Raw genomic sequence first — 13961 nt, forward strand, 5'->3', positions numbered from 1 at the left:
TAGCATAGAGAGCGGGCAGTGAGTGAACTTACTTAATTCATTGGCTAGATTGCACTGTGAACGACTGCGTATTTCTTGATCACACCTGACTGAAAAAGATTGCACTGCAATACCCGGGCTGCTGAGACTCATCTTTATGTTTTATATTTAATTATATTTTTGCCATTTTTGGAACATTGCATATGTATAAAAAATATGTATTTTATGTTTCTGAGCCAGACCCATTTACGTTGCCAAAACGTCGCAAATGGTCACACATAACAAATTGCTTCATCTATATGTCTTTCCTTCTGCTTACATTTTAAAGTCATTTCTCAATATTTCTTTACCTTGTGTCCCATAGAGGCCGCTTAGAGCCTGTGCAGATGGAGAGTCTGGAAATGTCCGACCTGACAGAAAAAGCCAAAAGAAAATTCTGTTAGTACCTAATAAATGTAGTTACGGTGAGCAAAACTGGTGTGCCACACTGCTGACCCAGAATGAGACATCGGATAAGAAAGGACCCATCAGGTAACTGAGGGGGTCACATTGTGGGGCAGCAATGCTGGACACCAAGCTCACACCTGGGACATACCAATTCACACAACTACTCTAGAAAAGTAATTAAAATATAATTGTATAGATTTTTGTGAGTCAAGCCATGCCACACTAGTCTATGCAAAGTTTGAATGAAATTTGAAAATCAGGCGAGAACACATGCCCAGAAGAAGGAATCGTGCAAGGTCATACTTTTGGTCCCATAGATGCTGTTTAGAGACTGTGGGGAACTGTCTGTAAGTGTCCGACCTGGAGACGAGGGTTGGAATGAGGTTCTGTTAACACCTGATGAAGAAAACACGTACTAATCATTCATTTCATTACACTAGCTGAGACGAGTATGGAGAAAACCAGCCGATAGCGTGTTTTAAGATAGTTCAATTGATGTGAATCTGTTATCGACATAAAATAAAAAAAATGTTAACATTTCACTTTCAATAGCAAGCAGAGGAAACGTTGGATATGGCTGGGTGTGGCATGGATAGTTGCAAAGTTTGGAAATGTACACATTTAAGGATAGTCTTGGCACAAAAGGGAAATTTAAATTTAGCTTGTGAAGTCTGCAACCTCCAAACTCACTGAAGACAATTTTGTCTACTAAACTCTGCCTATAGGTGACAAATCTAGTTAAAAAAGCAAAAAACTTCTGCAAACACATTTTTGCTTGCACATTCTCACACTGTATGTTTCTTCAAAGCTTTTTTTTAAAAAACCTCGAATTACTGGTTTGTAAACTTCAAAACTTTGTAAATTTACGAGGCTTTTAGAAAAACATAATGTAATTATCAGAGGAAAAAGTCTGCGCACCCCTACTATATTCAGTTACATTAATGGATTAATGCTATTGATTAATGCCTTCAAGTCAACAAAGGTCTTACAGGTGTTGTTCAAGCTGCTTACATGGAATGCTACACTTGTTTTGAAATGTAGAAAAATGACTAATTTATTGCCCTGTAAATTAGGGTACGTCTACCGTTGCACGTAGGTCTTGAAATCGCTTTTTCCTACAAACTGTTTAATTAAATAAACAGCTGGTTACTTCAGTAAATCAATTGTTCAAAAACAGTTTAGTTTATATGAAGAACCAATTATTTTATTATGGTTCAGTTAACGTTTTGCTAGGGTATTTGCCTATTTCCAAGGACACATTTCCTTTTGGCCAAATTAAACTTTCCCAGATATAGTGCCAGCCTTTGCTCTGATGCCCACAAATTGGATTACTGTGTTTATAGACCAGGAGTGTTCACTATCGGTTTAGGAGGGCTGGCTCTATATAAGATTGTCAGGACATCCATAGCAGTTAAAACTTTGTCCAACAATACCAAATTGAGCTCATTGCCATTATGTTAATTGTCGTTATGTTAATAAACTGGAATGGATTCAGCCCTCTTGCACCTCCGTTGGACCCTCCCTGTTTCAAGCTATACGTTTATTGGTCAATGACGTTAGGGTATTTTTTTCCCCAACAAGACAAAACGAAAGTAATTTTCTTCATATTCAGGACAAAACGTGAAATAGCTAGAATTATAGACACAGATGGTTTAGGACAACATACATTATATGGTTAATCGAATATTAACTCTGTGGCAACGTGCTGGAAAAATGTTTCATTATTCCAGATCAGCAAAATAATTAGTGTTAGGTTAGTACGTGCGTATAGCGGATGGCTACATTTCTTTCCTGTGACCCAAAATATAATCAGAACAGTTTGTTCCAGGCTCTAAGAGATCGAACAAAAAATAATTTCACCAATAGTATGCCTTTAAACCAAATACATTTTATCAATAACATCCATTTAGAGTTTCATTAGTGAGTTTATGCTTCTATACAGTTTCCTGAACATACTGGCAGTGCCAGAGCTTTACCTATATATAACCCCACTGCCACACTCCAAACTAACTTCTGTTTGACTATGAAATGTGTTCCGTCTAAATACACATGGCAAGAACAATTGTAGCTGCTCCTTCATCTGTTAGTAGTGCCATATATATATGTATGTGTATATGTTGTTTCTGTGCTTGGCATGTTCGTGGATCATTGCATGGCTCCTGGGTAGGTTGTTATACTAGATATCTATGAATTCCTGCTCTCATCTTATCACACTTATCTACTCCTCATCATATGTCATGTCTCTATCAAACTATCCTCCATTCTCACTCTGACTCATCCCAAATCCCTTCTACTACTCTAATCTCCTAAATAACTCTGCCTAAGCTCTTCCCTCCGCTTCCACATCTAACTCACCAAACCTCACTCTACTACTGTGACCTCCCACACAACCCTACTAAATTCTCCCACATTTATCTCGCCCTGCTACTATGCTCTCCCTAACCTTTCCACATACTCTTCCCTCCTCCACCCCCCTTTACTCATCCCAAGCCTTTTGGTTGAGTAAATGAAGGATATACTCCCAATTAACACTTCTGGATTTCTTTCCGCGTCCACCCCTCCATTACTCCAGTCAATCTTACTAACAAACTCTCATATCCGCGGCTCAAATTAATTCATAATAATACTAAAACTGTACTCATTATATCCCGATACTAATCCATCACTAATTCTTGTTGGGTTCCAGAGTAGCATGCTACTCATCAAAAAGCGCTTCAACGCCTCGTCAGGGGTAGTAAGCGCTATATAAATGCGATTACAATACAATACAGTAGTGCACATTAATTTTTAAATGCCTGATCGTTCATATTTACATCTTTTACTTCATTCAGCTCTGTTGTATATATACAACTCTTACATTGTTTAGTGCTTAAGTTAATTTATTATTGCTTATGTTAGAAATTAGGTCTCTAGTGGGGCAGAGGTTTGCACTCGGTCAAAGTAGGGATCAAAATCCTAGTTAAGGCAAGTACGATGCACACTAAAAGTCTACCTGTGCTTGCCCTCTGGTGGCTTGGCACAGAGCAGTCAGGCTAAACTAAAGAGACAATTTGTGCACACATACAGCAACACAGTGAAAACACCACCAAAGGACTCAACCCCAGTTTAGAAAACTAGCCAATATTTATTGGAGTCAAAAAAGTCCAAAACGACAAAAATCCAGCATAAGCAAGTCAAGTTACAAATTTTTAAAGATTAAATCAAAATGTAGTGCTTAGAAGACAATAGCTTTAACCGGGGCTATCTGGTCCTGCTGGACATGGGCAAATCCAAAATTTCAGTCCAACCGCAATGGAGCATGGGCCAGGCACAGGAGTCAAGCAGACCTGCTTACTGTACCTCTGTTGCGTCAGTGCTCTGTGATGATGCGTTGATCTATAAGAGGGGATGCATCAAGCTTGCAGGCAGTGCACTGTTTCCTGATTATTTCCTGATCTGGAAATGTAGTTGATACATCAATATCCAGAGGTGATGAGTAACAGTTCCTAAGTGTCAGTGTTGTGTTGGCCAAGCTGAGGCAGCACTGTAAGTCGGTGTTGTTGCATCACGCAGTCAGCAAGCAGTGTCCACGCTTTGGTGCAGGCCGAAGCAAAGACCAATTTCTGCAGCTGGATGTGTCGGTTCCAAGTGACAGGACAGTGTTGTTGCATCAGTTCTTGTGCAGCAGCAACACACTCACATCCAAAAGCCCAGGACTGGATATGGCACCACTTGACAGAGCAGCACTCATAGCGGAGGAGCCCAGGTGCTGGTAGCAAGATGGAGGGGAAGTCTTTGATATTGCCCTGGGACTTCAGAAACAGGAGACAATCTTAATCAGGCCCTTGGAGAAACTTTAGATTGCAGGATATAGAGAGTCAGAGCCAGTCCTCTCACTCCCAGGCAAGAAGCAGCAGGCCAACAGAGCACAGCAAACAGCAAAGTGATAGTCCCTCCAGACAGCACAGCAGTCCTTCTTCCTGGTAGAATGTCCTCAGTCCAGAAGTGTTCTGAGTATATGGAGTCGGAGGCCCAGTACTTAAACCCAAAAAGGCCTTTGATGTAGAGGTTAACTTCCAAAGAATTCTCTGAAGTGCACAAGGATCCCTTTTAACCCAGGCCTAGCTCTAAACTACCAGTAGGGGGTAATCAGGCCTTTGTGTAAGGACAGGGCACAGCCTATTCAGATATAAGTGTGAACTGCCTCTCCCTCTCCCTGCCCAGGACAACTAATAGTATGCAGATGTATCTCCTGTCATGCCCAGCCCTTCCTGTTTGTGGCTGTCTTGAGAGAATGCACAAATGTGTCGGTCACCTATACCCAGACGTATATTCAGAGACAGGCTAAGGCACAGAATGGTTAAAGTAAGAAACTGTTAGCTTTCTAAACGTGGCATTTTCAGACCTGCAATTAAAAAAAACACCTTCACCAAAAGATGTATTATTAAATTGCAAGTCTAGAGACACCACACTCCATATTTCTATCTTTTGCCCAATTAGAAATTACACTGAAAAGATGTTTTAAAGAAACCCCAATGCTAGCATATGGGAGAGATAGCCCTTGCAATAGTGAAAAACAAATGTAAGGAGTTTTCACTGTCTGGCCATGTTCAATTTAACAGTACATGTTCAACTTTTTAATTATACTGCACCATACACTTGGGGCTAACTAGGGCCTACTTTAGGGGTGATCTACATGTAATAAAAAAGGAAGATTTGTCCTGGCAAGTGGGCACACTTGTCAGGTAGAAATGGCAGTTTAAACTCTGCACACAGGCTCTGCTGTGGCAGGCCTGAGACATGTTTGGTTGGCACAATCAGTGCTGCAGGCCAACTAGTAGCATTTGATTTACAGGCCTTCAGCACCTTAGTGCACTTTACTGGGAACGTATCAGTAAATCAAATATGCCAATCATAGAGAAGCCAATGTTGCCATGTTTCAGACACAGAGCACATTCACTTTAGCACTGGTCAGCAGTGAAAAAGTGCACAGAGTACTATAGAAGCAAAATTAAGTTCAGCACACAGTCAAAACAGGACATTAACAAGCAAAGAGTCAGGGGGACCATGCCAAAAGATGACAGGTCTAACAGCTTATAATAGAATTGAGCTCTTTTTCAACTCTTGTCAAAGTTTCAACAGGAAATTCAAACTCTAAAGAACATTTCTTCAATAATAAAGGATTGAGGTTTTTCCTCCGGGTTATGATAAGAGCTCCTTGTTATCTGCCCAAATGCATTTCGGACCCAGTATTCTTCATCAGGGGGGCACAGGAAAGGTAAAAACAAAAACCTGCTCAACATGAATAAAAGTTCCTGAGAAGGTGCTGGCATTGTACTTCTATTATCGCTAAACCTGAATGCTAACATCTGCTGTGAATACGCTTAATTAACCACCTGTATTATAGTGACACCACATGCTATGAAACAATCATCCTCAACACGGCAAAAATACAAAAAGGTAGTTGAACCCTGCACATGTGAATGCAATTGCCCATTGTCCTTCACCTACGTTACTAATAAAGTTACCGAAACTGAATCGAATGCAACAGTTTCTAGTGGACTGTGCTCAATACTCCCCCAATTCTTAGATGTAACAAAGGTACTCCAATTCAAGCATAACAATGCTGAACAGATGGTATTTGTGCACATCCAAAATTAGTGATAAGCATTAGATTCACAGCATCAAAAAGTAGATAAGTCCCATATGTAAAATTCTACCCAAAATAGGATATTGCGAAAGTTAGCAAGCACCTTGAAATTCAACAAGCACAACTTTGAATTTGCCCCGCGTGTAAAGCTCATGCTTACCCACTAATGGGAAGTCGTGTCATACCCAAAAAGCTCACCAAACAGATGAACGCTCCATGCTAAAGCAGATTGTTAAAAGCCAAATGACAAAAACTCTGCTATTACTGAGAATGCACTCTGCTGGCTGGAACCCCAAGCAGGTGTCAACATTAGCAAAATGAGTGGGCATCCCTACCCGTGCACTGGGAATTGCACAAGCAGTAACTGAACATGAAAACAAACCACTCAAATGTGCTTTGCAAGTCATCTAGAACATTATTGAAAGTCCTTTATGTGTAAGATTTGTCCAAACTGTTTCTGGGAATTGACTCCCTCCCTACATTCAGCACAAATGCCATTGTATCTTGCTGAGAATTCTTGAAGATCCAGAATCAAAGAATCAATCTATCATGCTCCTGACATTGGCTTGGTGTGGTGGTTAAGCTCTGTGTGTAAACTGAGTGGATCAATGCTTCTTTGCTTTGTAAGTGTTGGGTGCTGTGGTAGGCCTGGACTCCACCCCAGGTTGGTGAGGAAAAAGAGAGACCCTGTGTATGTGGAGCTCTCTTGCTTCAAGTCTAGGCCATAAGAATACCTCTTAGAAAGAGGTGGAGTTCTCTGTGTGTGAGGTGTTTGATGGGATGAGGTGCTGAGCCTTACAGGAAAAGCATTAGCTTGGCAGGAAACCCCATCTCTCCAGGGCACCTTAGAGTGAGTGCAAAGGTTACACACCATTTCTGGGCTACAACTGTATCTCTCGTTGAGGGCCTTTAGCAACTAATATTGACCTCAGCATCAGGCTTGTAAGCTTTTTTGCAGTACAATAAAGTAGATATTAGTCTGAAAAAGTTCCACCACCTACAAACATGAAATCTTAATGCTAACCACATCACGTGTTCGAAGCCATTAGGTATCTCAAATTATATCCCAAACATCTAAAACAACTCCAACCCCATCATTTAACGCATCCAATCACTTAAGCCATACTAGCTCACACCCACGGAATCACCCAATCTTTAACTCTAACCCTAATGCTTGTCCAACGCATAACCCTAATCATATCCCTTCTTTTAACCCAACCAATAACTTGACCCAGTAACTGATGAGAACCATAAGTAAATGTCACTAACCTAACTACAACTTCATAAAACATTTTTAAATTAATTGGCTTTTTTCAAGTTTTTTTAAGGTTTCAGTTTTTACAACAAAAGTTCATTTTTTTACTTGTTTTTTCAAACTGTAAATGTCAAACTTTAGGTAGATGTAAATATTTTTTTAGCGTTTTACCCTAATGTATTGCATATAGCATTAACTAGAAACATAACAAGTTAATGATCCTCAGTCACAGTGTTAGTTGCGTATATTCAGTTGCTACAAAAATGCATTACATTTTTAATATTCTTTTTGCCTCGGGCTTTTATTTCTTATGTATACTATGCAAAAATCACATAGCTGTCAGTGTTTGAAAATGTCTTCACAAACTTTGGGGGACTTGAATCAACTCCACCATATGGATATGACTGTTAACTTTGTTAACTATTATAGATTTAATATGGATTTAAACTGGCACTGTACCTGGTGCGGACAGAAGGGAGGTAAACCGATTGTAGCTGTCTGATTGGTTCCAACCCGAAGAGTAGTCTTTCATCATGTATCGGTTATCCGCTAGGGTACAGGGAACAGACAATAATTGGCACAGACATGTGACTCAGATCATCACTGAAATTTCACACTGTGACCGACATCCCCAGCCTCCTGCAAAACTACCTCTGTAGGTTGCACATCTTGGAGACGTTTATTGCCTCCACAGCTGTTGATATACTGTGTTTGATTCAGTATGGCATGCAAAGGTACAATATTTTTCCTCTACAATTTCGAGAAGTTGTTTTCAAACATTTTCAAGGTATATGAAATGTATGAAGTCTGCAAAATTTTAAAATAATACTATTGGAAGGGAAATATTACTACTCATATGTAGGTGATACGAAACTGTAAAAAATCCTTGTGGTGAAAATTTGCTCAAAGATTTCGCAAGAAAATATTCATCCCTAAAACTTTTATGTGAGCAGAAATATTTGTTTACAAATTTGGTTAACCTTAATTCTGAATCTCACCTCAAATATCTCCTGCAAACTAACCTTACCATTGATATTTGTAATCACTTAAGGTTTACACAGTGTCCTTATGTAGTCCCATTTCTTGATGGGTCAATTTGCATCCTATCAGCTTTTGTAATGCACAAAGAAAGAGGAATGTGACTTGTAAAGGTTGTTAACCAAAGCAGAGGTCATAATATGATTTTAGGCCAGAGAGGTGAATAGAGTATTCTTACATAGGATTGTGTAAGATGTGGTTTCTATTTCAAAAGTTTGCTAAATATACTAAGTTCAAACACTTGGAAGGCTAAAAAAAAGGTTTTTAAAGTGCACAAACGTTTCCTTGCAGGTGAAAATTGCTGGGCATAACGATGTTGGAGAATAATTTTCTCACAAAATCTGTTTTTATTTCAGAATGTTCCTGCTTTATGTTGGTTGCGGTCATGCTTTTCGCCCTAAAAACCTTTTCATGACCTCTTACATTTTTATAAATATCACAGTTCCAACTCTAAACAGTGCAAGTAGTACATGTCTGAGTATGTGGTGTGCTCATTCAGATTTTCTAAATGAAGCCGCACTATAATGTTTTGGAATAACAGGCTCATATTCTAAGTAGCAATGTTTACAGCATGGTTCTGAAGCTGTGATGCAAATGGTAACATTCACTTTAAAGTAGCCGACGTCATGCACGCAAGTTATTGACACTCACGATTGTTCTTCTCAATAAGGTTCCTGCTGAGGTCAGTCTTGAGGACTTTGTCCACATGTTTCCTGCAGACACCTATCAAGTCGTCCCTCAGACCTGCCATGGATTGGGTGAGTTTCTCTCCTTCAAGGATCACGCTATAGGTGGGAAGAGGTGGGATCGGAGGTGCATTTCGAATCACAACCTGAAACTCCTGTAGGAGACAAAGAGGTTCACAGGTATAATAATATATTTAGCCATAGTAGCTTCTACCAGGAGTGAAGAGACTCCCTTCCGACTTTAATAGTCTTTGATGCTTTGGAGTGCTCTACTGCTGTGCAACCATAAACCACCTTGGCAGACTTCCAAAATGTCAGCCTCTAAACAATCCAGGATAACCAGATTTGGAAAAAAATGGGACATGTCACAAAAATAGAACTACCACAATTTTACATCATTCAAGGGGCACAGATTGACAATCCTCATTCAGATAATAACAGAGACAATAAGGTACTAAGGCAGGGGTCTTCAAAGTGGGGGGCCTTAAGTGATCGCTGGGGGGTGCCAGGCTCTGGCCAAAAGAAGCATGATGCAATTAACAGGGCTTTCTTTTAAGGTTAAGAAAAATGGGTAGTAATAAACTGCTCTGTAATTGGCATCCCTAACATGTTTTGTTATGTGTATCCAAGCTGGGAATATGTGTCAAATAGGGAGGGTCTCCAAATACTCTTCAAAATCCCCACCCCCATTTCTAATAATCACACTAGTAAGGCCTGCCTGACCAGAATAGTATGTTTGGCATCATGTATTTTATTGCATTTTTAAAACAGTAACAAAACGTAACTGCAATGTTTAAATAAGTATAGACATATTTAAACATTGCCAATTTAATAGAATAATTGTGAAAAATTCAGAGGGGGCCCAATGATTTGTTTTCAAGGGTGGTGGGAGGACGGATGGGGCTTGCGGGGTGCAGCTTTAAAACGTTTTAAGACCACTGCACTTAGGATATAAAATTAATTTTTGTTAACCTCAGTCTCTTACCTGCACATTCAATTCCTTATTCCTTTCTGATAAGAGTTGCTAGATAGTGTTGCTTTGGAACAAATAAAAGGTCTCTCCTACTTTTTGCAGTTGACCCTCTCTGAAAACTGGGACATGTGCCAAATTTACTGAAATATGCCAGGACAAGCAAGGCAGTTGAAAAACCAGGACAGCCCTGGCAAATCCAGGATGTCTGGTCACCCTACAAAAAAATACCACCCCACTAATGGTTTTGTCATACCTATAGGCGATTGAAAGTTTAGATTTGCTGGAGTAATTACATGAAATTCATAATATTGTTTTTTCTAAGAACTCATGTATTTTTAGACCACCTATTTCTCTCTCTATATATATATGTGTGTGTGTGTGTGTATATACACAAAAACTTTAACCACTGCCAAAATCTATTTCTGCAGAATTCGCCTCGCCCTCCTTCAGCTGTTTTATGGTTGATCTAACTTTTACAACAATTTTAAGAAAGGTGTGAAAGTGAAGAAACACAATTTTGTGAACATTTATTGATTGGAACCTATTGTGGCAGCATTTGAGGGAAGGAAAGGGAGAGGGATAGTTCGAGCAAGAGAGAAAGAGAACACAGCATTGCCAAAGTATGTCCTTTGGTACCCACTGATGCTTTTCTCAATGGCTGCTCTCAGAGCACAGAAAGCTAGAAAATCCTAGGTAGTACCTGAAGAAAAAGCACTGCATCAGTAGTGAGGAGCAGTTTTGCCCCATCATGTTGTCGCATTTGGAGTTGTTCTCGCTTCCCCTCCAGCTCATTCACAATATGCTCCACGTTTTCCATTGCTTCCCGTTCTTTCTGGTCCAGACCCACCATCACCTCATCCCTCTGCCGCTGCAGCTCTCGCATCAGGTCCTTGAAGCTGTTGTCTACCGCAGACTTCTGATTGGTTGTATAGTTCTGAGTAGAGAAGAGATGCAAAGAGCAGACAGTCACAATAAAGTATTGGCATCACAGCAACAATTATACAGTGGAAGCCAGATTTTGAAGTACTACAAGGGATTTTCAAATCTTGGAATTACATTTTTATGAGATGGTTGTCCACGTGTTAGGCTCTTCCTAGCTTTTTCAAATGAGACCAAAGTGAACTTCGGAAAGGAGAGGGAGGCAAGAATAGCAATGGGGCAAAAAACATACATTGACATTTTGATACAGTTCCTTGTCTTCAAACATCCCATCAGATGTTCAGAAACCTACTACTCTCAGCCTACAATGCATGCATGCCATGGAATCGAAATTTCTGGACATGCATCTCAGGATAATAATTATTAGATAAGACAGAGCCAGGTTCTCTCTAAACAGAAAAGGAATGTGCAGATTTCTACCTATATTGTGTTGGCTTTAGCACATACAAAACAGAGTTAAGGCTCTTTTGAAAGCCATAACGCCATCATGCTTTCAATGCACCTAAGTATATTATATGCAAGTTCAGTTTTTACACACACAAAACCACTGAAATTCCGCAGTTATAATTATACTTATGTCAAGAAACTATAACTCACGCCCAGAGTTAACTATAACTCGCGCCCCCGACATGCACAGTTTTCTCATCAATAATTTAATTGGAAATGTGATAGTGATATATCAATGATATCATAGAAGATATCATGACTGATGTGATATGTGGGATAATTAGCAGTGCATGGAGAGGGCATAAGTTTTAGTTACCTTGGGGCATGAGTTATAGTTTCTTAAGATAAGTATAACTATAACTGCTGATTTTTTTTTGGTTTTGTGTACTTAAAATATCAACCTAAATATACCATCCATGTAACGTTTGTTTTTTGTCTGTTTTTTTTTTTTTTTTTTTTTTTACCGTAAAGAAATATTTAATTACCATACATTAATTCAACCACTGATGCACACGGCCTTAGGTTGTATGCAGCGGTGGGGGGGGTTGGCCGCAAGGCCTGGCTGCTTTTGAATGTGCCTGGTGGGGTTTGGTAGCAGGGTCTGGCCTACGGTTAAACCCCTGGCATGTAGCCAACTCTACACTGTAGTCCGTGAGTGGGTGTGTGAGTGGCTTTATGAGAGGGTGACTAGGTGTGTGTGGTTGTTTGGATGTATAACTGGATATGTGAGTGTGTAAGTGTATGTGTGAGTGGCTCTATGAGTGGGTGTGAGTGGTTTTGTGGGTCTGTGAGTGGGTGTGTGAGTGTCTGCGAGGGAGGATGAATGGGTGTGTGAGTGGTTGTGTGGGTGTGTAACTGGATGTGTGAGTGGGTGTGTGAATGGCTGTGTGGGTCTGTGAGTGGGTCCGCAACAAGTTTTGTGGGTTTTTGAGTGAGTGTGTGAGTGACTGTATGGGTGTGTGAGTGCCTCTGCAAGTGTGTAAGTGGGTGTGTGGCTCTGTGACTAAGGGGGTTATTACAACTTTGGAGGAGGTGTTAATCCGTCCCAAAAGTGACAGTAAAGTGATGGATATACCACCAGCCGTATTACGAGTCTATTATATCCTATGGAACTCGTAATACGGCTGGTGGTATATCTGTCACATTTGGGACGGATTAACACCTCCTCCAAAGTTGTAATAACCCCCTAAATCTAGTAATGGTTTTGAGGGTCTTGAAGAGGGTGTGTGAATGGTTATTTGTTTTTATAAGGAGCCACGCAGCCCAGGACCCAGGGATCTTCATGTGCCCCCAAAATGTTTTTTAGCTAGTTTCTTGCCCATGAGGGGTCCCTAAGAGACCCCCCATCAATCCTCTTGAGTCAGGAAAGCTCTATCCTCACCCCTTATACCATATTTTATTTTATTCCCACCCCTTCCTCCTCCCTCAACCCATGTTCCGAATTAGAAAATAGCAGCCGCAAATTTCCCATCAGGTTGCGGCCAGCCAATCACGGCATTGCGTAAATCCACGTTTCTACCCAAACATAAATATTTTTCTTATTTTCTCCAACTGCAGAACAGATTTACACCAAATTACAAAAAGCACTCTTTCTGGATCAAGATGTAGCTTTCTGCCAAGTAGGTGTAATTCTGTTCAGCGGTCCGGGCTGTAGTCATGTCTAAAATCCCTATGGGAAATTGCATAGGGAAAATGCATTTTGAGACCCTCCTTTTTCTCAGCCCCCCCTTGATGAAATACCCCAAAACTTTCCAGACGGCAGCAGAAATAAGTGGCAAACTAGTTTTGAAAATTTCGTGAAGATTCATCAAACGGCACCAAAGTTATTAGCAAAACAAAAAAATATGTTTTTCCTATGGAAACTAGGTTTTAACTATAACTACCTACCTTCAGCATGTTTTTTTATATATATATATTACCTAGTGGCGGTCACCTGTAGGTAGGTACAGTTAGGACTTAGTATCTATAGAAAAGCATTTTTTGTTTTGCTATTAACTTTGGCATAGTTTGATTAAACTTCATGAAACATTCCCAAAAAAATACAATGCTCACTTCAGCTGCTGTCTGGGAAGTTCCAGGGTGAGCAGTAACGCGGGGCCAAGAAAAAGGAGGGGTCCCAAAACACTTTTTACCTGTGCATTTTTCCATAGGGATTTTGAACAGGAATAGTGCTCAAACCACCAGACGGAATAACACACAATATTTGGCAGAAAGGTAGTTCTTTGTCCAGAAAGCGCCCTTTTTGTTATTTTGTGTAAATCCATTCATTTTGAGAAATCAAATAATTTTTTTGTTTTTGTATTTGTAGGGTTGTGAAGGCTCTGCAAACCCTCCCAATCTACTGCTGAGATCTAATTGGCTGGCCACACTTCAAGAAGGAAGTGTTGGTAACCTTGTGGGGACCCGACTTCAGTCGAGTCCCAGAAAAAAAGATTTAAAAAAATTAAAAGGGGTCAGGGTAGGGTTACCTCCCCAGAGCAAAAAATAATTTATTTTATTTTTTTTATTTTCAGCTGAATTCTCAGTGGATCCACGGAGACGCCGAAATAAAAATAAATAAAAAAAACT

General features: G+C 40.0%; 1 protein-coding gene across 3 annotated transcripts in view; it reads right to left on the reverse strand.

Moving 5' to 3' along the window:
• Positions 1 to 13961, reverse strand: part of TRIM29 (tripartite motif containing 29) — a 59330-nt gene that overhangs the window by 20130 nt on the left and 25239 nt on the right. Inside the window, exons 3-7 of one of the 3 annotated variants that reach the window (XM_069224867.1) lie at positions 10708 to 10941; positions 9000 to 9189; positions 7770 to 7859; positions 730 to 786; positions 330 to 389 (exon numbers count right to left, since the gene is read on the reverse strand). In XM_069224867.1, coding sequence (XP_069080968.1) covers positions 330 to 389; positions 730 to 786; positions 7770 to 7859; positions 9000 to 9189; positions 10708 to 10941 — 631 coding nt within the window. Of the gene's footprint in view, positions 1 to 329; positions 390 to 729; positions 823 to 7769; positions 7860 to 8999; positions 9190 to 10707; positions 10942 to 13961 lie in introns of all 3 variants that reach the window. The other 2 variants (XM_069224866.1, XM_069224868.1) reach the window with 2 other exon arrangements.

The sequence above is a fragment of the Pleurodeles waltl genome, chromosome 3_1 (genome assembly GCF_031143425.1).
Source record: "Pleurodeles waltl isolate 20211129_DDA chromosome 3_1, aPleWal1.hap1.20221129, whole genome shotgun sequence".
In the NCBI taxonomy this organism is placed as follows: Eukaryota; Metazoa; Chordata; class Amphibia; order Caudata; family Salamandridae; genus Pleurodeles; species Pleurodeles waltl.